Raw genomic sequence first — 23,392 nt, 5'->3', positions numbered from 1 at the left:
ACGTGCGTTTTTTAATGGGTCTCGTGTATTGTTCACAAGACCTGCAAGTATTTTTTTTAGCGAAAACAACTTTAAAACTAGGTCCCACAGTATTATTCACACATTTAAAAATTATTTTGTTATAGTATTTTCAATTTTCAGTAATAAGCGGTATCCAAACAGACCTTTATTGCTGAAAACTGAAAATACTGTAGCAAAATAATTTTTAAATGTGTAAATAATACTATATGATCCACAAAAAACGCCAAACGACACTGAAATAATTTCAGTGCGATCCAAACGCAGGCTATGTGTTGGTTTGGATACAAATTATTCACGTTTGCGTTTACACTGTTGCGCGTTTTAGCCATTTTTTTTTCTTTCTCAGCTGTGCCGTGATTGTTGACTTTGGTACCAAACTTATCGCACACCTCAGCAACTTGTCAGCACTTTAATCAACTTTTTCTGTGTTTAAAAATTATTTTAATTAATTTTTCAGTACCTTTTACACAACTTTTCAATTATGGGGCTCATAAATCTCATTTTTTAACAATTTTTTCCATTAAAAATGTGTCTCACGGTACTATTTACACATTTAAAAATTATTTTATTACAGTGTTTTCAGTTTTCAGTTTCAATCAAATATGTTCTATCCAAATAGACCTTATTATGCTAAAAAATTGACAGAAATTTTTGCACGAAAATGCTCTTACTTGGAAAAAGAAAAAAGAAAAAAGAAAAAAGAAAAAAGAAAAAGGAAATGGTAAACAAAATACTGAACATACGGAAATGGCTTTCTAGAAACACAAATTCAAAAAGCCTCTTTTTTTAAATAAGGCGGGGGAGATTGAGGAGTCTTCTCGAGTACGCTGAAACAAATTCCCCCATATATACCAAAACCCATCTCTCTCGTTCGCTCGCTCTCTCTCTCTCTACCAATTTTTATTTTGGTTAGTTTAATTTTGTTGTTTTTCTGAGAATGGAATTGGACCCAGATGATGTGTTCAGAGACGACGAAGAAGACGCCGATAATGAATTCTATCGGGTATTTACATTTTCCCTCTTCATTTTTTACTGTGAGAGTTGGGTTTTGAGTTTTGATATAAATACTATTTTTTGGATCAGGAAAAGGAGGCCACCAAAACGCTTCTGGTTTACCTTGTCGATGCTTCCCCCAAAATGTTCTCCACTTCTTGCCCTTCCGTGAGTTTCCTAACATGCCTCCCCATCAGTTTGATGATTCTGTGTTTCTCATTGTTGATTTTGGGAATTGTTGGGTGGCAGGGAGATCAAAAGGATGAAACTCATTTTCAGATTGCTGTTAGTTGTATCTCGCAGTCGCTGAAGACCCAGATCATTAATAGATCGTATGATGAAGTTGCTATTTGCTTCTTTAACACCGTAAGATTAAATGGTTCTGTTCAACTAAAACATATGCTAGATTTTTTTTTCTTCTTTCAAATATGAATTTCTTGGCCATGATTTGCTGTTCTATTGCAATCTTTATGTTTTCAATAGCATGGATGATGTAGGATAGAAGCTTTAGTGGGCTCTAATACCAAATTTGATGTATGATCTTTAGGAATAAAAGGAAGCACGGTCATTTATTTAGGGTGCCGTACCCGTGTCGTATTTGTGCCATATCAGTGTTGTACTGTTTGTTTTATGTTATAATTTTTCAAAAATTGCTCGTGTCACCACGTTGTACCAGTGTCCATACCCATACCTGTATTTGTGTCCATGCTTCCTTATTCAGCACTAAATTAGGGTTCTTGATGAGATCTTGAAGGGTTCTCTCTTCAAATAGGGTTTGATGTTTAAGGGTTTAGGTAATAAAAATATTTAATCATAAATGAGTTTGATGGCTGTTAGGTGATAAAATAGAGAATATAACAATAAACTAAGAAAGATAGACCCTAAGCAATCTTGACTATGCTTCCCAAACAATCACACTTAGGAAGGAGAAGGAAATCATGCCTTAAAAACTTAATAAACTCTAGGACTCATTTTAGTAACTATTAACGCAAACAGAAAAAGGACTTAGAAAATCGAATAGACTCGTGGGTCTTGTATCAGACTACCTTATTTTAGTAAAACTTTATTAAAACTGAACCAACAAATTTCTAACCTAAATAAACTTAATGCTAAGACTCAATAATATCTAAAGGGACCTATGAAAGGTGCCAAGAAGGCTTCACATTGAAACTGGACTGTAATTCTTGGATCTTTTGGTATTTAATCTATATTTCCCTCAATGGAGGCAAGTTGGTCATTCATTTAAGAGTAGAGAGATGATTTTCCTCTTTGAAAATTCTAAGATGTCAATAGCATGAGTGTGGCACTATAACTGGACAAATGAGAAAAGAAGAAAAAAAGAAAGAAAAAGATGTGGGCATTTGGCACTATAAAAAAATATGGTTTTTTCACTCTTGCTCCGGACTTTGTATCGTAGCGTCTGCCATTCTGTATTTTTTTTTATAATCTCCATAATCACTTGCAAGTGAAAAATATCATTCCCACATGGAGACATGTGTTGATCATGTTTGTTCTCAATTACTCCATTCTTAGGGGCACTTCTGATGAGTTTGACTTCGGGTTTACACTAGGCTTGTTAGGTCAAGGCTATATTTTTGTTATGAATCATTTGCATTGGGAAAAGAAGAATTTGCTGGACTGGAATGGTGTATTTGTATATAATGTTGCAGAGTGAGAGTATCTTGACAAGCCTTATACTTATAAATGAGTTTTAATTTTAATCATATTTATATGTTCTAGACAAATCATAGCTTTAAAGTTATAAAGTTAGTACTTGGGTCCTAAATACTAATATAAATAGTTACACACTCTGAACCCTATGACTTTTTCAGAAATGAGTATACTCTTAGATGGAGACTTGTGTGTTGATAGTATATTTAACAGCTTCATAGAAGGCCTGATTTGATGCAGGGAATGTGAATGGGTTGCTGTTTAGGCTAGATTGAATTTGGAAATGAGAGTTGCTTAGAACAAATTGATAGTTGGTTAGGCACTTCTGCAAAGAACACTAAGGGTATGTTTAGTAACTGTTTTTTCCCCTTATTTTCTATTTCCAAAAATAATTTTCTATTTCTGAAACTAAAAAACTTGTTTGGCAATTCAAAATGGACAGAAAACAAAAACTGTTCTCAAAACTGAATTTGTAAAGGAAACTGAAAACATGCCAAAAACTGTTTTCAGTTTCTAATTTTCAAAAGTTAGTGAAAACACGCATTTAATTTAATGAATTTATCTCATTTAATTAGTTAGCATTCGAGTTCAAATCTTAGTGACAACATATTTTAGTATTTTCTATTTTTTTTCTTCAAAAAACTATTTTTTAATATCAACTAACCAAACATATATGTTTTTGATTTCAAAAATACCAAAAAATTGTTTTTTGTTTATATTCCCCAAAACAAGTTTTTAAAAATAGAAAACAAAATCGGTTACCAAACATAACCTAAGTTTTTAGGGAAGAGCTCTCAAAGGCTCATTTTGTTCACAAACTAAAAGACCTCCTTTACAATGCTTATACATGGATATTTATAGCCTAGGAGTTAGTTATTGGCTATGACATCATCCATGAATAACTCACATTTATCACATGCTAGAATACAATTGTAACATATTAATCACATGCTATATTTAATATAGCACATGGCTTCTACTTCTTACAATTTCCTAAAATCTAGCATGTACATGTGCCTCTAACTAATTTTGCCTCCAATTTTCAAATATTACAATGCTGATGTGGATTTAGCTACAATAGCCATGTGGGATATGTGAAATACAGCCCTTAGGCTTTGCTGGCCTTGTGCTTTGTCTCTCCCTTGTGCCACGTCACCATACCATGTCAACATCTTCCATGTATTGCAATAAACTCCTGCATCATAGTTTTCGTTTGCTTTGGATCTGCACTTGGCTTGTTTAGAATTAAGGCTTTTATTTTTTAAACAATATGATTTATTCTCTGTTGGGATCCTATTTTCTGAATTTTTTGCAGAGGGAAAAGAGAAATTTGCAGGAGTTAAATGGAGTTTTTATATTTAATGTTGCTGAGAGGGAGTATCTAGACAGGCCAACAGCAAGGCTTATAAAAGAATTTGATTGCATAGAGGGTAAGTTCTTGGCTGAATAATTTGTGTTTCATGCTGATAATGGTGAATGTCATATTTTATTCGTGGCTTCTCTTTGTTGGATATACTATTTTTACATTCATATACAATTTGGATATAATGAGCCTATTTTTATGCTATTTGGATATTAATGAGCCCATTTACTACGTGCTTGTGTTTCCTACCAATGAAAAATAAAGAGCCTGTTCCAGTTGCCTTCTTATTCCCTTTTCAATCTCATTTCTCTTACAAAAGTGATCTTGGGTGCTTTTGTAACACACTGATTAAATAAATAAAACTTTTAAGAGATTATAAAGAATTTCCACGAAGAAAGAGCTTGAGGCCTTGAGGGTGTCAAAGCTTTTTAATCACTTTTAGATTTTGTTGCCAGCTTGTTCCTGGTAATTGCTGCTTTTTTTTTTTTTGACATAGTTGTTCAGTATAATATTATAAATATAAACCATCCGTGGATGTTGATGGAAAATATGTGAAATACTGATAAAAAATGCTTAAATATTTGTTTTAGTTCCTGGAGAAACAACTTATTATTAATGCAAATTGCTTTTCTACCGTTAATATTCTTGTTTTATAGATATAATCTTAGCTTTGAGGATAAAGTTTAGTGCTGCTTGCATTTCAATGAGTGGTGTTCTATTGACTGCGTGCCTCTTTGATCTACTGAGGGCAAGCCTGGTTCTTGGAATGTTTTTCATGCAGAAAGGTTTATGAAAGAAATTGGGAGTCAGAATGGTATTATCTCTGGGACTCGAGAAAATTCTCTTTACAATGCTCTTTGGGTAGCACAAGCACTTCTGCGTAAAGGGTAATTCTACTTTGTTACTGCTGTTCAGTTTTCTGTTGAACTTTCTTGTAGCTTGCCAAGTAAAAAAATTAATTTTGTCCTATGACTCCCCCTCCGTGAGTTTTGATAATACTTGTTAGATAACCTATCTCAGATCTGCAAAGACAGCTGATAAACGGATACTTCTTTTTACAAATGAAGATGATCCTTTTGGGAATATCAAGGGAGCGACAAAAATAGATATGACAAGAACCACATTGCAGAGAGCTAAAGTACTTATTTGCACGCGCTTCATAGTTTAACGGTTTTCTTTGAAGGGATTTTAATCTTTTGAAAGTCACTGATACTTTCCTCTTCTCTCTCTCCCCACAGGATGCCCAAGATCTAGGCATCTCAATTGAACTTCTTCCCTTGAGTCAGCCTGATGAGGAGTTCAATGTTTCACTTTTCTTTGCTGTATGGACAGCTTATTTTGATTTATTGAGTGACTTTCTTGTCTGATTAGATTAGTTACATTGCTTACTACTTCAAACTTTATTTGTTACAGGATTTGATTGGATTAGAAGGGGATGACCTTGCTCAGTTTTTACCCTTAGTGGGAGAGAAGTATGCCTTCCTATCTAGTTTTTCTTAATGGTATTCCTTATGTGCTAATTATTGTTGCATACCACTAGTTACACACTACTGTACAAAGCTTTTGAAATCGTGTTTTGACAACATGATTTCACAATTTTAACTGAAATTGTGTTTTCAAAACATGATTTCATCTGTGTCTCATACACACAGTGTGTAACTATCACCACTCTTCCTTATGTGCAGTTTTCAGGACTACCACGTATCATATTTGAAGTGGGGGAACTGATTGGTGCATTATGAATCTGACATTGCTTAAATTTCTTAAAGTTTTGATTTCTGAAGTCTGTTTGGCTTTAAATTTGAAAAGAGTTATTGTTATGTGAAGTTGATGATATCTCAAGAGCTGTAGGAACGTCAAGGTTTTAAGCAGAAAATGGTTTGACTCAAAGAAAGCTATAGAAAAGTTTAGATGAACATTGAGCATATATGTTGATAAAGAAATAATAATGAACATCAATATTTTTGAAAATAGTGCAATGTACTTTGAATGCAAAAGATTGTAATGTTTTTGACAATGGTGCAATGTACCTATTGAAGAACCATCATACTGAACTCCTTAGTCCTTATGCAACACTTAGCAACATAATTTCAATGTAAAAGATCAAAAAAAAAAAATCAAAGGTATGCCTGAAAGGCTGAAACATATCAATGCTTCTACTGTTTTCTGCACCTTGTGATGCATAAATAATCATCAACTTCTGATAAGTATTAATCACGGTTATATTTGAAACAGTAATAGAAATGTGATTTTTTGTTATTCAAATTTATTCCTTCCCATGAAATGTACACAGCATGCTACAATGATATAATCTCCAGGTCAGGTTTTTTTATATTGGGTTGAAGATTTTAGAGTATTCAATATTGATGCTGGAATTTATATTGTCAAGTTCCTTTTCCTAGTCTTAAGTATTTTCCCACTTTATGCCAAGAGTCTTGTAGCTTAGTGGCACTCCCTCCTCTCCTTTATTAGGAGAACCAAGGTTTGGATCCCCCCTCCCCCATTATTCTAACTATAAAAAAAAAAGTATATTCCCATAAAATATCTATATTCCAATTTCAGGTTGGTAGATATGAAGGATCAGCTGAGAAAGCGTATGTTCACGAAGCGCATAGTTAGAAAAATTGCATTTTCAATTGCTAATGGATTATCAATTGAACTGAATACATATGCTTTGATACGTCCCACTATTCCAGGTATGTGTCACCATTTTGTGATAAATTTTAGTTATTAAACAAGAAGTGAGTTTCTGCATATCACCTTGTATACACAGTTAATAACTGTGCTACCCTTGGTTTTGCAGGAGCAATTACCTGGCTTGATTCTGTTAGCAATTGTCCCTTGAAGGTGATACCACCCTATTAAATTTTCTTTTGATGGCATATACACACATAAATCTAGCTACATTGTAGTTTTGATGAGGCCCAAATAAATGACCATTGCTTGCACATCACACACATGCACACAAAAAGGTACATCTGCATGCCTCTTTAATGGGTGATACCAAAGAAGGTGATTGATATCTATCTTATTTGGAAAAGTTTGTTTGGTCATAATATTGCTTCTTTTGGGGTGCAGTCCTTATTTTCCCTATGTGGCTGATCTGTATAGAGGGGGAAAAAAGTATTTGTGAGGGTGTTGAGAAGTCTATTTTTGAGGTTAAACTGGAATTTGGATCTCATGTGATCTATGTATTCAGTTCAACTGTCATTGGTGGAGCTTCTTTTCCTTTAGTTGATTTGGTAGATCATAGATTTTAGATTTTAATTCCTTAAGAGATTCTTGTGTATGCCCAATTAGAACTTGAGTATTTTTTCTCATTTAATCTTTTGTTAGTTATAGAAAAAAGAGTCTTGAATTGAGTGATTCTAGAAAGTTGATGATTAAGACCAACAAGTATTTTTTCTCATTTAATCTTTTTTTAGTTGTTGAAAAGAGTCTTGAATTGAGTGATTCTAGAAAGTTGATGATTAAGACCAACTGATGTGGATTTTGTGATTAGACTACACAAATGGGTGTTGGTGAGTGATTCTATGAAAACATCTCTAGAATGTTGGAAATTCTCAAATGCCCAGAAAGGATACTGTTTATTTTTTTCTTTTAATTTTTTTAAAAGGGTTGGTGGGTTTTGCTTATTAAAATGATTTTGATATGGTGTTTCATACTTTTTGCCTGTCATTTAATGTTTTTCATGTTTGTAGTAATGCTGTAACCCAGATTTTAATTAGTTCTATGTGTTGATCTTGCATAGGCTGAAAGATCTTTCATCTGTTCGGATACTGGTGCATTGGTGCAAGAACCTCTTAAACGCTACCAACCTTACAAAAAGTAAGTGGATTTTGCTTTTTCCATTATAATAGCATAATAGAACTGCAGTGTTATAGATCTGTAGTTTGTGATGTTATTTATTGGGGTGTGATTTCCTGGATAAATAGTAGTGTTGTCAGTTTGCAGATTAAAAGTAATAAATCAGATTGTGTTAGGTTTCTAATTTGAAATATACGTAGTAGCGTTGCAATTTCTAATTTCTCTATGTTAGATTTGTTTGAGCATTGTAATTTGCGTGATTGACTATACTGTTCTTATAGTATACCCCGTGTACTTGGGATCCTTTTTCTGTTCTTATAGTATACCCCATGTACTTGGGATCCTTTTTCTGTCATTAATATAACTTTGTCACTTATCCCCAAAAAAAAGAAAGAAAAAAAAAAAATTTAAAGCCTCATTGAGTTAGGGTCATAGCAGGGCTTTATTATAACTCAAACTAGATTGCTTAAAAGCCCTTGGATTGATGAGAAAAACTGCCTATGAATTTGCGATGGCAATATACATGTTACATAGGGGATTTTGAATTATTGACTGTAATGGAGGAGATTTGACTCAGCTGGAGAGAATAGAAGACCAAGACTGGGAGAGAAGACCCTTCTCCATCAGGGTTTGCTTGGGAACCATACTAAAACGCCTTTAAATTTCTATACTCCAAAGAAATCAACAGCCCCTAAAGTTATCCTAAACCTATCATAGCATTTAAATATGGTCTACTTATCAGTCTAAACTATGGGATTGTTTGCAATATGCACCTAAACTACAAAATATTTTGCAATCAACACTCTAATTTGAGATTAACATGCTCACTAATTTGCTAATATAGTGACTCATTTGCATCTAGGAGTTTGCATCTAGGGTTGGCTAGAGTCATTACCAGACCATTTGAATAATTCCACGTGAAATTTTATCATTAATCAAATTGTAAAGAATTATAATATTGTGCATATATAGACTACTAGGAGTAAACCCTAATCCTATCTGACTACGAAAACCCTAATTCTAATTCTAATTGAGGAAACCTAATTTTAAATGACTTGGGAAATCCCATTTATTGAATTACAAAAATACCCTTGGCTCTAGCTCAACTGACACCTTTTCTCCTTAAAATTTCTAGGTGGAGGGTTAGGTTGTGGGGGCAAGACCTGCTAGGTATGCATGTAACTTATGAATAAAAAAGGGACAAAGTTTGGAGCCTTGAGCTCCAACTACCAATAGGAACTAACATTAGTGGTTGTCATGTGCAATGCACACGACTCACTTAACCCAACCAACTAAGTGAGTCATGTGCATTGCACATGATGAGAAACATGTCATCTTTTGATTGGTGGTTAGAGCCGAAGGTTCCAAACCTGTTTGGAGCTAAACCTCTTCCATAAAAAAGGCTCTTGACTCTAGGAGTTATATAAAATTACTAATATACCTAACTAACTACATAGACTTGAGATATAATACAGGTGACCAGTAAAAACACAATTGACTCCCAAAATTAAATGAAACTAAATTATAATATATATTTCTTTTTGCTTCCCAGATTAGGATAACCACATTTAAACCTGATATAAATATGATATTGAGTAAAAGGCTAATTAGTTATGCAATGTGTTTTAACTTTTAATGCTTCTAGTAGCATTCTGTAATCCCGCTGGTTCTGTTGGTAGCTCTCATGGCATCACTTAATTTTTTATGCAAATAGATACATTACATGTTCTCTCTCTTTCTCTTGTAAATGCTGTCATGTTAGTTTTCTTCTTCAAATTTTGGTCTAACTTTTCCACTCTCTCTAGTGAGAATATTAAAATTTCAGTGGAGGAGCTATCAGAGATAAAAAGAATTTCTACTGGACAGCTTCGTCTTCTAGGATTCAAGCCATTAAGTTGCTTGAAAGATTATCATAACTTGAGGCCATCGACATTTATTTTTCCCAGTGATGAGGTTGCTTTTGTTCTGATCCTGTTATGGTACTGAAATATATGTTTTTTTTCTTGCTTGTGCTGCTTGTTTCTTTTTAGTTTATTGGTTGATTATTTGTTGTCAAACGCATATCACAATTCTATTAGTTGCTTATTTGATGATGTGGCTTGTGAGGTGCTCAGGTCATGGTTCAACAGATAGAACACACATTTATAAAATAGTCTATTATGAAAATAATTTTTTTGTTCAGATACATACTCCTAACTTTAGTGTTGCTGTCAGTTTGGTTCCTTTTCATAACTTGTAATTGGTCTTTTGAATCTCAAATTTCTATCAGTGTGGCCTTTCCATTAGGATTTGTTAACTGTTGAATGTTAGGTGCCCCAAAATTATGCTAATTTTTTTTCTTCAAAAAATTAGAAAAAGATTAAAAAAGAAAATAAATACAGAATAATCCAAAATTACTCTCTTTCTCTCTCTACCCTGCCTGTTACCTAGTCAGCACCAATACCTCCCTCTTTGACAACCCATCATCCCTACTCTTAATCTGAAATCTCTCTTAAAAAATGTGGGTTGTGTATAGCCCTTTTTAATCTCAAAAGATCTCTCTCTCTCTCTCCCCACCTCCCTCTTTGACAACCCATCATCCCTACTCTTAATCTGAAATCTCTCTTAAAAAATGTGGGTTGTGTATAGCCCTTTTTAGTCTCAAAAGATCTCTCTCTCTCTCTCTCTCTCTCTCTCTCTCCCCACATGAAAAATGCCATTACTACCATCCCTCTAGTCCCAAGACAAACCCAAAACCCCACAAAATTCATTTTCTAGAAACCCATGAATCGGAACACCAACCATTGTGAAATGCTGTCTACATTTTCCCTACACCTAAAATATACCATCACCAGCATCCAACCTCGTCGCTGGCCTGTGTTTCAAACCTAGAGATGGAAGGAAAATAGCAGAAAATCAAAGAAAAGGGGAAAAATTGACATATCTTGTCTTCGACATAGAGGAAATCTAGTGAATGGTTGGTGATGGTACTGACAACAATCAGAGACAAAACAGTGGTGACTGAAACTGAAGGGGATCTTCTGAGCTCAGATGTGATGATTACAGTATAGGCTAATAGTGGTGGTTGTGGGGAATGGGCGCAAAGGAAGAGAGAGAGAGAGAGAGAGAGAGAGAGAGAGAGAGAATGGACAGGAGATGGTTTGAAGGGAAAAATGGGGTGGAAATTTTGGCAAACTATATTAAAAGGCTAATATATTAAAAGAGGGAAAAATTACCAATACAACATGGTCATTTGGGGAAGTTAATTGTCAACATGCATCCTATCAAAAGGGCCAAATTGACAGCGATTCATATGTTATTGGGGGTTAATTGCAAGTCTTGAAACTTGGGCAACCAATTAACATATAACTACTGGATATGTACTCATTCATTTTCTTGATAATGATGTTCCCAGTTCCCTTCTTCTTCTTGTCCTTGCTGGTCGGAAAACATTTATAATTTTATCGATTCTTTACTTAGCATAGATGTGATACTTTGTGCTGTGATTAGTGATATAAAAGCAACACTAACACAATGTATATGTATGCTGTTATATAATGATGTTTATGTATTTTGAAATTTGCATAATGTGCTTTCCATGTGAACCTTCTGCAACCAACAGTGCTGTGAGCTTTTCTTACTCTGGTTCTTGGACAATTTTTTGTTGTTGTTTATGATGGATGGCTCTGTTGTTGGTTTTTTTTTTTTTTTTTTTGTTACAGGAAGTGTTCGGTAGTACTTGCATTTTCATTGCCCTGCACAGATCGATGTTACGGCTCGAGCGGTTAGTACTTATAACATACAATGTTTTATACTACGGCAGTATAATTTTTCTAACTTTGACCACTAATATCTATTATATAGATTTGTTGTGGTTCTTGATATATTGTTGTTGACATCTTTTACATATGTTAGTCATGAAATTTTGTTCTCAGTGTGGTTGACATTTTACAACTGGATGATGCATTTTCCTTATTTTTTTCTTTTAATAACAATTTATTAGCATGCCGCATGCAACCATGCAAACTTGATGCATTCTTGATTGCCTAGCTGTTTATTTAACTTGAGTTGTATTACAGCTTGTTGATTAACTACTTAAAAGATTGGTGTTGGATGGTATTGAAGTTGGAATCCGTCACAAGTTATTGTGCACTACAACTTTTGATGTTTTTATTGTTTCCAGATTTGCAGTTGCATTTTATGGCAGTTCTTCTCATCCTCAGCTGGTTGCCCTTATTGCTCAAGTAAGTTGTAAATACTTTCAGAGGAGTTTTATATTGATGTATATTTTTCTAAAATCAGTACATTCGACCTGTACATCATACTTTGCAGTTACTTTCATTGTTAACTGGTACCCGTTTTTGCTCTATATGACCTGTAATTGCTCAATTATATTTAATTTTCTACACTACGTCAGTGTCTTTGAATCCTCTAAATCAATATGGCATTGGAATATTTAGTAATCAGCATCATTTATTAACAATGGTCACAGCTGCAAAACCGTCTCAATTGCATTCTTCCTTCCTGGTTTTTCTCTTTCACTTCAAAATTTTGGTCAGAATTATTTGAGTTGAAATATTCTTTTGTTACGCATTATCTTCTTGATATAAGCATTCTTTTCTATTGCTCAGTAATAATCGACTTGGTACATTATCCTCATTTTTAATGGTTCTAAACTTTGATATTGCAAGCCAAATAAAACATCATCAGGCAACTGACAGCAGTCATTATCATCCATTAGAAAAGCATTAGCCCTTGTGACTAAGCACAGTTGCAACCAAACAACCAGCTTTTGATAAGTGATGAGATTTTATTGAATGGAAGGGATACTCCTGAGAGAGAAAATCTATAAAATTTACAGCTGAATGCATGTCTTTTATGCCAATGGTGTGGGATAACTCAAACAATGATCTTAAAAATGCCGATTTCAACTTTATGACTGATGCAAAAGAAAAGTTTGATGCTTCAAAAAAAGAGAGAAAATTGAGTTGTGAGAGAGAGAGAGAGAGAGAGAGAGTGGTGACAGAATGAGAGAGAGAGAGAGAGAGATCTCAGATGCCATTTCTGATCACAAAGGAAATTCTCATACAATCATAAAGTGAGATTACATTGGTGAACCTTCACTATTTATACACCAAGGATATGGTTATGCTGACCTCATGTGGACCTCATCCCTATCTAACTAACAAACTATAGTTGGCACTAACTACTACAACAATAAACCACATATCTAAAACTGTTAACATGTCTAAAACAATCATGTTTAAAAGAAAGTACAAGAAGTAATTCCCCACACGTGGAATACTTGACCGTGTCATCATGCATGTGGAATTTCCATGTTGAAATTCCTTACGTTAGAGGATTCCCCCTCTAAAATTAAATAGCACATTCTTACTTAAATGCTACAAGTAGTATAGAAAATGTTGGTTCTCAGCCAATCTTACTTGGTTTGAAGATTTGGTACAAGGGGAGTCTTCTTCATCATAAGTGCTAAGTCTTCTTCATTACCTATAAAAAAAAGTGCAAAGTGTCCATTTGGGAACAACTTATTTAGTTTTTTACTAAAAGTGTGTTGAAATATACTTGTACTTAGAAAAAGTGAGAAAGTAAGAAAAAGTGAAGTTTTAAAAAGCTGTACATAGAAGCTAAAAAGCAATAAGCTAGCTTATAAGCTGTACCCAAACACACACCAAGCTAGCTAAGCCCTCTTCAACTTCAAAATATCCTCCAATTTCTTCACTTTTGATGCTGATTATAAATAGGTGACTCAATTTCCTTTTTCGTCTCCTCTATCTCCTCCAACAAGATGCTTTATTGCAGTTTCCCATTGTTTTTTGTACTACCCAAAGATAGGTGACCAGGTTCTCCACGCTTACAAGTTGCATCACTTGAAGCTTACCCATTAGGGCTGTTTTTTAGCAACCACATTTTTGGGATTTGGCTTGTTGGATGAAGGCACAAGAAACTTAGTGGTTCTTGCTTGTTTCTCATCAAGATTGCCACCTATACCATCAGTTGAAGTCAAAGAATCAGCCTTGAAGTAGTTTTGAACATGCTTTCCATGCCTGGAAAAACTTCGATTTTGTTGCTTCTCCACCAACAAGGCTTGGTTACGAGGCTTGTAAACAGTTGAAAGGCAGTGTAACACGAGGATACCTTGCATGTATGGCTTTAAACCATTGAGTTACCTTGCCACCACTTGCTCTTCGTATCAAAGTCTTTCACCTCATTATTGTTCCTTTGTGTCCCAACTATCTTCAGTTCATATTCCTTAATAGTGTACATGATGCTCTTGCTGAACCTAGGTGGAAAGATGCTATGATTGAGGAAATGACGGTAATGCATAAAAACATTACTTGGGAATTGGTTCAGTTTCCTAAAGATATAAAGACAATGGGTTGCAAATGGGTATATACAATTAAGCAAAAGGCTGCTGGGTCTATCAAGAGGTAAAAGACTAAACTGGTTGCAAAGGTACACTCAGCCCTATGGGATTGACTATCAAGAGACATTTGCTCTTGTGGCTGAGATGAATTCCAAACATATCCTTATGTCATAAGCTGCCAATTTGAACTGCACACTTTATCAACTTTACGTAAAAGAATCCTTCCTCCATGGTGATTTAGAAGGAGGTTTATATGGATGTTCCTCCAAGTTCCAAGAGTATTTCAACTTGCAAGAAGGTATACAGCTGAAGAGATCATTGTATGGATTGAAATAATCTCACATGGCTTAACGGTTTAGTTGCATCATGTGAGCCTATGGATACATGCAAACACAGAGTAATCACACTTTTCTTAATCAAACACTCACCTCTAGTTAAGGTAGCTCTTATTGATTATGATGATGATATGGTGGTAATAGGGAATGATCTTGAGGAAGTAAAATAATTTAAAAGGAAATTTGGCTAGGGAGTTTGAAATTGAGGACCTTGGAGATTTGAAATATTTTATAGGAAAATGGCAAAATCTAAACAAGGTATATTCATATCCTAGTGGAAATATGTACTTGATCTTTTATAAGAAACAAGAATGCTTGGTTGCAAGGTTAGAAATACCTTGATAGAGCAAAATCATAAATTGGATGAAGATCCAAAGGGTGTATTAGCCAATAAAGGGAGATACCAATTCCTAGTCGGGAGATTGATTTGTCTGTTCTCACACTTGTCCAGATTTGCTTATTTTGTTAGTGTGGTTAGCCAGTTTATTCATGCACCTTGAGTTTCCATATGGATTTTGTTTACTGTATCCTTTGATATATGAAGTCAAGTCTTAGTTGAGGATTACTTGTCTCCAAGCATCCTCACTTATTAGCGGAATCCTATATAGATGCGGTTTAGGTAGACTCTATTTCAGAATCCGATATAGCAGGACTAGTGCAGCACTAGGTTGAATTTCATGCAATTGCTCTTGGTATATTTGTGAACTTTGAGTGAAGATGGTGTTGAAAGAGTTGGGGTTTAATACACAAGAACCTATGCTATATTGTGACAACAAGGAACTTATTAATATTGCTTGCACTACTATACAATATGATAGGACTAAACATGTTGAGATTTACGGTCATTTCTTCAAGGAGAAGCTGGATGATGCCATTATCTATACTAAATTAGAACCTATTAAAAAAAAATCTATACTTAATTTGTGAAAACAGAAAAGCAACCAGCAAATATTTAAATTAAAGGTAGTCTCGAGTATAGCTTTTATACCATTCTAAGCAGGCTGGGCATGTGCAATATCTATTCCTTAGCTTAAGGGGGAGTGTTGGAATATAGAGTCTAGATAGAATTTGAATTTGTAATTTTTAACCCTTGTGTATGTATATTCATAATTTGCATATTATTATTTGTGTATAATAAAATCGTTGTTAAAGTTAGTAGAATTAACCTTACACATTTTTTCCAAAATACAATTGAAGCTGTCACTCGCCACCATTGGGAGGCCACCTCTTCCATTAGTCCGTCACCGCTGCCTGGGCCATATAGTTGCTTCTTGCCTTGACACTCTCACTCATAGCAATCGGGTTAAAAGCCTCTTTGAGTGGTCGTTGATGATGTCTTTAAAGAGTATCAAATGTCTTGTTTGCAGTTAGGTCGTGAGCTTATACCAAGAATAGATTTAAAATTAAAAACAAGAGATATTTCCTTGTTGAGCATGTGGATTTGGCCTCCAGTCAACCTTATTACTAGCTGGTTAGAGCCAAGCCATGCAGCTCAGCAACTCAAGCCATGGTCTTGTAGCCCAATTTTAAAAAAATTAGCACATGCCTATATTGGAACTCCCGCCAAGTGTTCACTGCTCCTGCACCTGCTCATGGTTGTCTTTCTGGCATATTTACTATCTTCTTATATTTGTTATTTCATATGTGATATTCTTCTTCTCTAGAATAGTTGAATTCAACTTGAATTTCTATTACTTCAAATCCAGCATGACGTGTCAAGAAGTGTAGTACCCCGACCCATCAAATAAAGGCTATACACTCCTGTTTTGGCTAATTCAATATAACCATATAAACAAAATCCCCTATAGACCAGACAGATGACCTTCACTCCAGGCTGGAAATGATCCATTGAATAAAGGGAACTCCACATCTGGAGAGGATACAACATATTGAAATCATATTTCTATGCTAGTGCTGATTAATAAAATTTATGGTGGGAGGCTGCCACACTCATCACCTCCAACAGACAGTTAGACAGTTGGCATGATTAATAAAATTCCATTTAAACTTTCTCAATGGTCTGGTGCTAATTCCAGCCAACACTAGGTTTCTAATTCCTAGGTTCTGCTTTCTTGCTTGGTGCCTATTTTAAGTAAGCCTAGGTGCTGATTCCTAGGTTAGTTTTATTTTTTGGTTCTTCAATTTTGTTGTTGTATCTATTTTGGTTTTTTCCTGCATCAAAGGTCTTTAGAGAGATCACTAATTCATTTCTTAGAAGGCTATATGGAAAGAAAAGGTACCAATAAAGTTAACATTCTTTGTATGGATTGTGTCTTTGGGAAAATTCTCACGATGGATAATCAAATTAAGCAAGGAATGGTTATTGTAGATTATTATTGTATGTGTAACTAAAGCAGTGATAATATGGATAGTTTGTTATTTCATTGTCCAATTGCTATGGAGTTTAGGTATTGTCTTTGTGCTATTTGATGTTAGATGGATGATGCCTAAATCAGTGCAGAGGTAGCTTCAATATTGGAGAAAGAGACAAAGTTCTTTCAGATATGAGAGTTTGGAATTTAGTACAATTATGTCTCATGTGGACTTTTGGAAGGAGAAACAAAAGAACTTTTGAGGGTGAGGAGTTATCGGTTGTGAGATTTTTATTCCATTGCTCAATGTGATCTCCCTCGAATCAGTTGTTAAGCAATGAGTTACACCATCTAATATTGTAGACTTCTTGGATTCTTTATATGTTCGAGATGTTTTATGGGGGATGGTTGAGTATTGAGCCAGCAAACTATATCTTGATTTGTACTCTTTGTAAATGATCAATACAATTATTCATTGCTTATTTGAAAAAAAAAAATAAGGGTTTGCTTTTCTTAATGGAGGAAACTAGTTTCTGGTTCTCAGTCATCTTTTTTCTCTAAGTACTAGTTCAAATTACAAAATAAAGTGAGCTGATTTCAAATTTCAAGTGGATTGTAATATTAATTTTGTTTATTTTATTAAATTTGACATTGTGTTAGTTTTACTTTTTTGGTTAGCATTACCAATTTCCTGAAAATTCTCAGAAAGAGATTATCAGCCATGGTGGTCAGGTTGAGCCGCCAGGAATGCACATGATATATCTTCCATACTCTGAAGACATCAGACATGTTGAAGAGGTAAGAGAAATAATTGAGCTGGTTAGTTGACTTCTATTAACATATCAGTAATAAATACAGCGACATCTTGCAGCTTTATTCAGATTCAAATGGTGCTGCACCAAAAGCAACTGATGATCAAATTGAGAAGGCTACTGCTTTAATGAAACGTATCGATTTGAAAGATTTTTCAGTATGCCAATTTTCTAACCCTGGTATGTTGCGTAATAGCATTGCAGTTCTGTAACTTTAAAAAAGAAAATAATATTCAAGGTTTATTATTTTATTTCCTAATAGCTGGTTGTCATGTAACTACCTTTCAGGTCTTAATTTAAATTGAATATCACTTGAAAGGAAATTCTCATTGTTCTAATAAATGTGTTAGACCTGCGGGTCTGATTGGTTCAAATATGAACAAGGAGATTGATCCTGTCCACACCACAGAGTATCCTATAAAAATTGATCAAAATCAAAGGACTAGAGGTTCAACTGCCAAAACCGGTTTTGACCTGTTTCTTACCAAAAACTTTTTAGCTTACCAAAAAGAAAGAAAAGCAAGCTTACATGCATTACTTCTTTTACTGAGGGAGTGAATGGGCCAAGTAACAATCACAACATTGGACTAAAGATTTTTAGGCCTATACAAAACCTAGCCTAAATGTATTCTAGATGGATAGTGATTTATATAGAGGTAGAAGCATAATATCTTTTATTTTTTCAATGTTGGGCTTTTGATAATTCTTTTCTCACAAGCTTGTGACAGACAGGATTCAAAGCAATATGAATCACTGCTTGATTGTTACAATACATAGTCAAAGGTAGCTACACATTAAGCTTTAATTTTGTAATTAGATGTTTAATCCACATAAGCACATAAGATGCATGAGCCATGGCTCTATACTGAACCTCCGCACTGCTGTGGAACATAACACTGCTTCTTACTTTTGCAAGTAATCAAGTTTCCCACTAAGGTGCAATATCTAGTAGTTGATCTTCTATCTGAGGGGGATCATGCCCAATCTGAATCAGCAAAGAAGTCCACAATTGGTGTGTGCTTTCAGATACTTCACAATCCAAAGAGCCACCTAATGTGGATGACAAGGAGCAGACAAACACTGACTTACCACACTCACTGCAAAAGATATATCTGAATGAATAATTGTGAGATAATTCAACTTGCCAACTGGACGTCGATATTTCTTAGGATTCTGTAACTTCTCCCTGTGATCTGCATGCAGTTTAACATTGGGGTCAATATGAGTCTCTACAGGTTTAAGCCTAACAATCTAGCTTCTTCCAAAAAATCCAATACTCATTTCCTCAGAGACAAATTAATACCTTTTTTAGATTGTGCTACCTCAATCCCCAATAAATACTATAAATTTCCTAGATCATTAGTTTATAATGAAATTTGGAGGAATTCTATCATTTCTGCAATTTCCTTTTTATCATCACCTGTGATAATTATATCATCAATATTAATTTTTTTAAAAAAATTGAGAAACAAGGGTATCTGACTCTCTGAGTACTTGACTATTCCTTGGGTGTGTGCAATTCCCCCTCCTACACACACCTGTTACATGGAGAAATCCCTTGGATGTCTCCCCAAGATGCCAAATAGAGGTTTCACAGGTAGGACCTCATGGATGTTATGAAGCCTTATGAACCACCAAGCTAACAACCCCTTGGGGTTTCATCAATATAAACTATTAATAAGATCTTCCACTTAGAAGTGGAAGTGAGGACGAAATGATTAGACTGGCAGCGGTAAAGCCCAAACCGGACTAATGTTTCACTAAATCTGCCAAACCAAGCTCTAGGAGACTATTTAAGGCCTTAGATAGCTTTACTTAATTTACACATCTTAGAAGACCCCTGAGCAACAAACCTTGATGTTTTCTCCATGTACAATTCCTCTTGCAAATCACCATGTAAGAAGGCATTTTTGACATCCAACTGAAACAAAGGACAACCAAGATTAGCAGCCAGTGATATGAGTTAGCTTCAAGGAAGGTGACACTAACAAAATGAAACAAAGGCCAACCAAGATTAGTTTCAAGGAAGGTGGCATCAGCACTCACAAAATGATGACGAAATATAGGAGAATAACTAGTACCATTTTTGTGTACGTGAATACCCAAGAAAAATACACTTAAAGAGAGCGAGGATTGAGTTTGGCACTGCCAGGGCCTAAAGCTATGATCAAAGTAAACACACCCAAAAATCTTAGGTGATAATTGGAATAAGGGTTTATCAAGGGACAAAGCAGTAAAAGGGATTTGACCACAGAGGGCACTAGAGGGCATGTGATTGATAAGATAACAAGTGGTTAGCACAACATCAATGCAATATGATTCATGAACATTCATATGAATTAAGAGTGCCTGAGCCACTTCTAACAAATGTCGCAATATACGTTTTGCCACAGTATTGTTCTGTGGGGTAAAAGGACAAGAGGACTGAAAAATAATGCCATGGTCATCAAGAAATTGAGACAGAACAGTATGAAAGTATTCACCAGCATTATCAAAACTGAAAACATGAATTGAAGCATCAAATTGAGTCATTATTTCCATATAAAGTGATTTGAAAATAGAATACAACTCTGACATTTCCTTCATAAGGTAAAGGTAAGTGACTCGAGAAGTCAACAAAATACCTAAATCCCAAAGGGGACTTCTATTGGAACCCAAATGTCTGAATGACCTAGTTGAAAAGGGCTACTAACTTGAGTCTCACGTCTAGACACATAGGGCAGTATATGTTTTTTACTCAATTGAAATGCCTCACACTGTAAGATTCAATTTGATGACATGCTGGAACTAACAGCTTCAAGGTCTTAAGAGAGGGATGACCTAGGCAACAATGCTGCTGAAATGGAGAGACGAATGACTGAAGAGCCTTTGAATGAGAAGACTTATTAAAATCCATATAGTACAGACCATCAGACTCATGCCTGCCACTGATCTTCTTTAGACTGGGTGGCGGTTAGTTTTGCCAATGACCTATAGCTCAAATGGCACTTACTTAGAATGGGTGGCGGGTAGTTTGGGTTCAAAACCCACAAGGTTCAATGTGGCACGTGTAATTAAGCATTAAAAAAAAAATTATGCTGGTAATTTTGCAAGTTAACTTTGTTTTAACAGAAAAGGTTTAGTCAAAGTTTGTCTCACTGAGTCTGACTTCAATGTTTTGATTGTGATCACATTGAACTTCAAGTTATTTATTTATTTTTCCAAGTGTTCAAATCCATAAGAAGTGTCAGTGCATCTGTTAAGTGAAATTAACAAAAATAAGATATAACACTACTGGTAATTCTGATAGTTTAATGCATGAAATGCTGTTTCTTTAATGTGTCTCTAATTATGTATGTGTCCCCCAACTACTTTTATTTTTTACTGTGTGGATACAATCACTTTCTTCAAGACCTTTGTTAGGATTTGGTGCCCTTATCAATTGTCATCGAAGATGTACATTTCTTCTGAGAGAGTGAAACATGAAGCTGGATTTGATGCCTGTCTCTAGCTTGAGAATTCTTCTGGGATTCCCTCAAGTTACAAAGTAATTTTTTTGCAGCCTTGCAGAGGCACTATGCAGTATTGCAGGCCTTGGCTTTGGAGGAGCCCGACATCCCAGAAACAATAGATGAAACCCTCCCTGATGAGGAAGGCATGGCTAAGTAAGGATGACTTTAATGTAACATGTTTTTCTGTATGATAATCTTGCTTCACTGCCAAAATAAAAGAAAAAAAAAAATGAAACCAAAGAAAAATCCATGACTCTTGCTTCCATATTTGCATTCATGACTGCAGACCAGGGGTAGTTAGTGCAGTAGAAGAATTCAAGCTTTCTGTCTACGGCGACAACTATGATGAGGAAAAGGAACTTGTGGGAAATGGAAAAGCAAGTGAGGCCTCCAAAAAACGAAAAGCTATTGCTGATAATGCGGTTAAGGAGTCTGCAAACTATGATTGGGATGACCTTGCAGACAATGGGAAGGTGAAATTGGAAGTCTATTTATTATCTTTATTCCTAGTGGTTTGTTCTGATCTAGAAAAGAAAAATCCACATTGTTTTAATCATGTTTTTGCATGCGAAGTTGTTAGAATTGAGATTAGAATATGTTGCGCCTGACAAGAATTTGCACAAAATTACAACTGCTTTCATTTTAGAAATTCTGTTGATGAATATAAGAGTTTAGGCACCTTTGAGAGTTTATTTTGTCAAAAGTCAAGCTTTCTAGATTCTTTTTTGTTAAGGCTAATTGACAGAAAATTTCCTAAGCATCATTCTTAATTATCCACCTAAATATGGGCTTGGTAAAAAATTCAAACATGTTAGCACGCCTATGAATTATTATTACTTCTAATATTTCAATGATTAGTCTGGATTATAAGAAATACCAAAAGGTGTTTTTCTTTTTTTGGGGGTGGGGGGATGGTTGGTGGAGGTTTGGGTTGACTTTTAGTTTCAGCTAAATTTGGTTAAGTGGTACCTGTGGAAAATGTGAAAAGCTAATATGAAGGATCTTGACATCTAGGTTTTGGGGCAGGTTTTAGAATTTGACTATCCACAACAAAAGAGAAAAAAACCTGAAATATTAAACCTTTAAAATCTAATGAATTTAAATGCCAGTAGATGATTGGTTTTAGGATTTACTCGGTGTTTTTGGATATTAATAAATTCTTTGTTCTGCAGTTGAAGGATTTGACGGTGGTGGAGTTGAAATACTACTTGACAGCACACAGCCTTCCTGTTGCTGGAAAGAAAGAGGCTTTGATCAGCAGGATATTAACTCACATGGGAAAGTAAGGAACTTAAGGCTAACTCAGTGTATCTTTTGCAAAAGAGACTAAAGCTTTTTGGCAAAGACGGGGGTGATTATAGGACTTTGATAAGGATGGTATAACTTAGCTTGTGAAGATTTTGGGTTCAGACAAGAGTAGGAAGCTGTAACTGAATTGTTTTGTAGCCTATCATTTTGTGTAAGTATTGCTTGTGTAGCTGCTCTGTTTGTTACTTAACAGATGCCTTGTGTTTGTGCTTGTATTTTTCTGTATTTATTTGTTTTATAATTGAGTTCATTCCTCTGGAAAAAAAAGTTTTTATACGCTTCTCATAGAACTTTACTGGTATATGCAATTTCTTTGGATTTTCAATTGATCAATGCCCCTTTGATATTTATAGATGTCATTAAACAAGTAATATTTGATTATTATCGAAGTCATATATACATTTATTTTCCATTAATTACAATTTTTTGAGGCAATCACATCTTGCCACCTCAATAAGTTAGGAAAAAAGTTCTCTCTAAACTTATTTAGAGACAAAATGATCTTGAAGTTTAGCGATAGATCAAAAATGTATTGAATAGAAAAATCAGGTAAAAGCAATATTTCTTTAATGGAAGAATAAGATAAAGAAGCCAAGGTAATTCCAAGTTATTGGTGATTTGGCTAAGTCTACTAATTACTGGTAAAACATTATTTGGACACATCCTACTCAAAATGTCTCTCACCGAAGTGTTTGTTGAGTGATTATTGATGACTACAAGGAGGTTCAATTCAACAAACAACCCTCTAATAAGCGCTTCGTTATGCGAAAAGGTTTGCATGTTACTTGATAGCTAACAACTAAGCAGAAAAGACTAACTTTAAACTGAATTTGTCGATTTCTCATGCTCATTTTAGTCTTGAATCGACAGGGTCAAGTCAAGGCTTTTACTTTATATCTACTACTGCCTGTCCGT

The 23,392-nt window shown here is 34.8% G+C and overlaps 1 protein-coding gene across 5 annotated transcripts; it reads left to right on the top strand.

The window, feature by feature from the left end:
• The first annotated feature begins 782 nt into the window (after positions 1 to 782).
• LOC115963232 (ATP-dependent DNA helicase 2 subunit KU70) lies at positions 783 to 22,751 on the top strand. Of its 5 annotated transcripts, none has more exons than XM_031082164.1 (19): positions 783 to 1,024; positions 1,105 to 1,182; positions 1,264 to 1,380; positions 4,001 to 4,115; positions 4,830 to 4,935; positions 5,069 to 5,186; positions 5,287 to 5,370; positions 5,462 to 5,520; positions 6,611 to 6,744; positions 6,852 to 6,895; positions 7,800 to 7,876; positions 9,661 to 9,808; positions 11,557 to 11,618; positions 12,018 to 12,078; positions 17,572 to 17,664; positions 17,738 to 17,858; positions 21,220 to 21,322; positions 21,456 to 21,642; positions 22,342 to 22,751. In XM_031082164.1, the coding sequence occupies exons 1-19, from the start codon at positions 959 to 961 to the stop codon at positions 22,453 to 22,455; spliced, it is 1,887 nt and encodes a 628-aa protein (XP_030938024.1). In that variant the 5' UTR covers positions 783 to 958; the 3' UTR covers positions 22,456 to 22,751. The 5 variants fall into 5 exon arrangements, with proteins under 5 accessions (XP_030938024.1, XP_030938023.1, XP_030938025.1 ...); XM_031082163.1 differs by having other exon boundaries at positions 17,545 to 17,664; XM_031082165.1 differs by lacking the exons at positions 21,456 to 21,642; positions 22,342 to 22,751 and having other exon boundaries at positions 17,545 to 17,664; positions 21,081 to 21,309.
• Positions 22,752 to 23,392: the final 641 nt, after the last annotated feature.

This window comes from Quercus lobata, chromosome 10 (assembly GCF_001633185.2).
Source record: "Quercus lobata isolate SW786 chromosome 10, ValleyOak3.0 Primary Assembly, whole genome shotgun sequence".
Taxonomy (NCBI): domain Eukaryota; kingdom Viridiplantae; phylum Streptophyta; class Magnoliopsida; order Fagales; family Fagaceae; genus Quercus; species Quercus lobata.
Note: the sequence above shows the minus strand (reverse complement) of the source record. Positions and strands in the feature narration are given on the sequence as shown.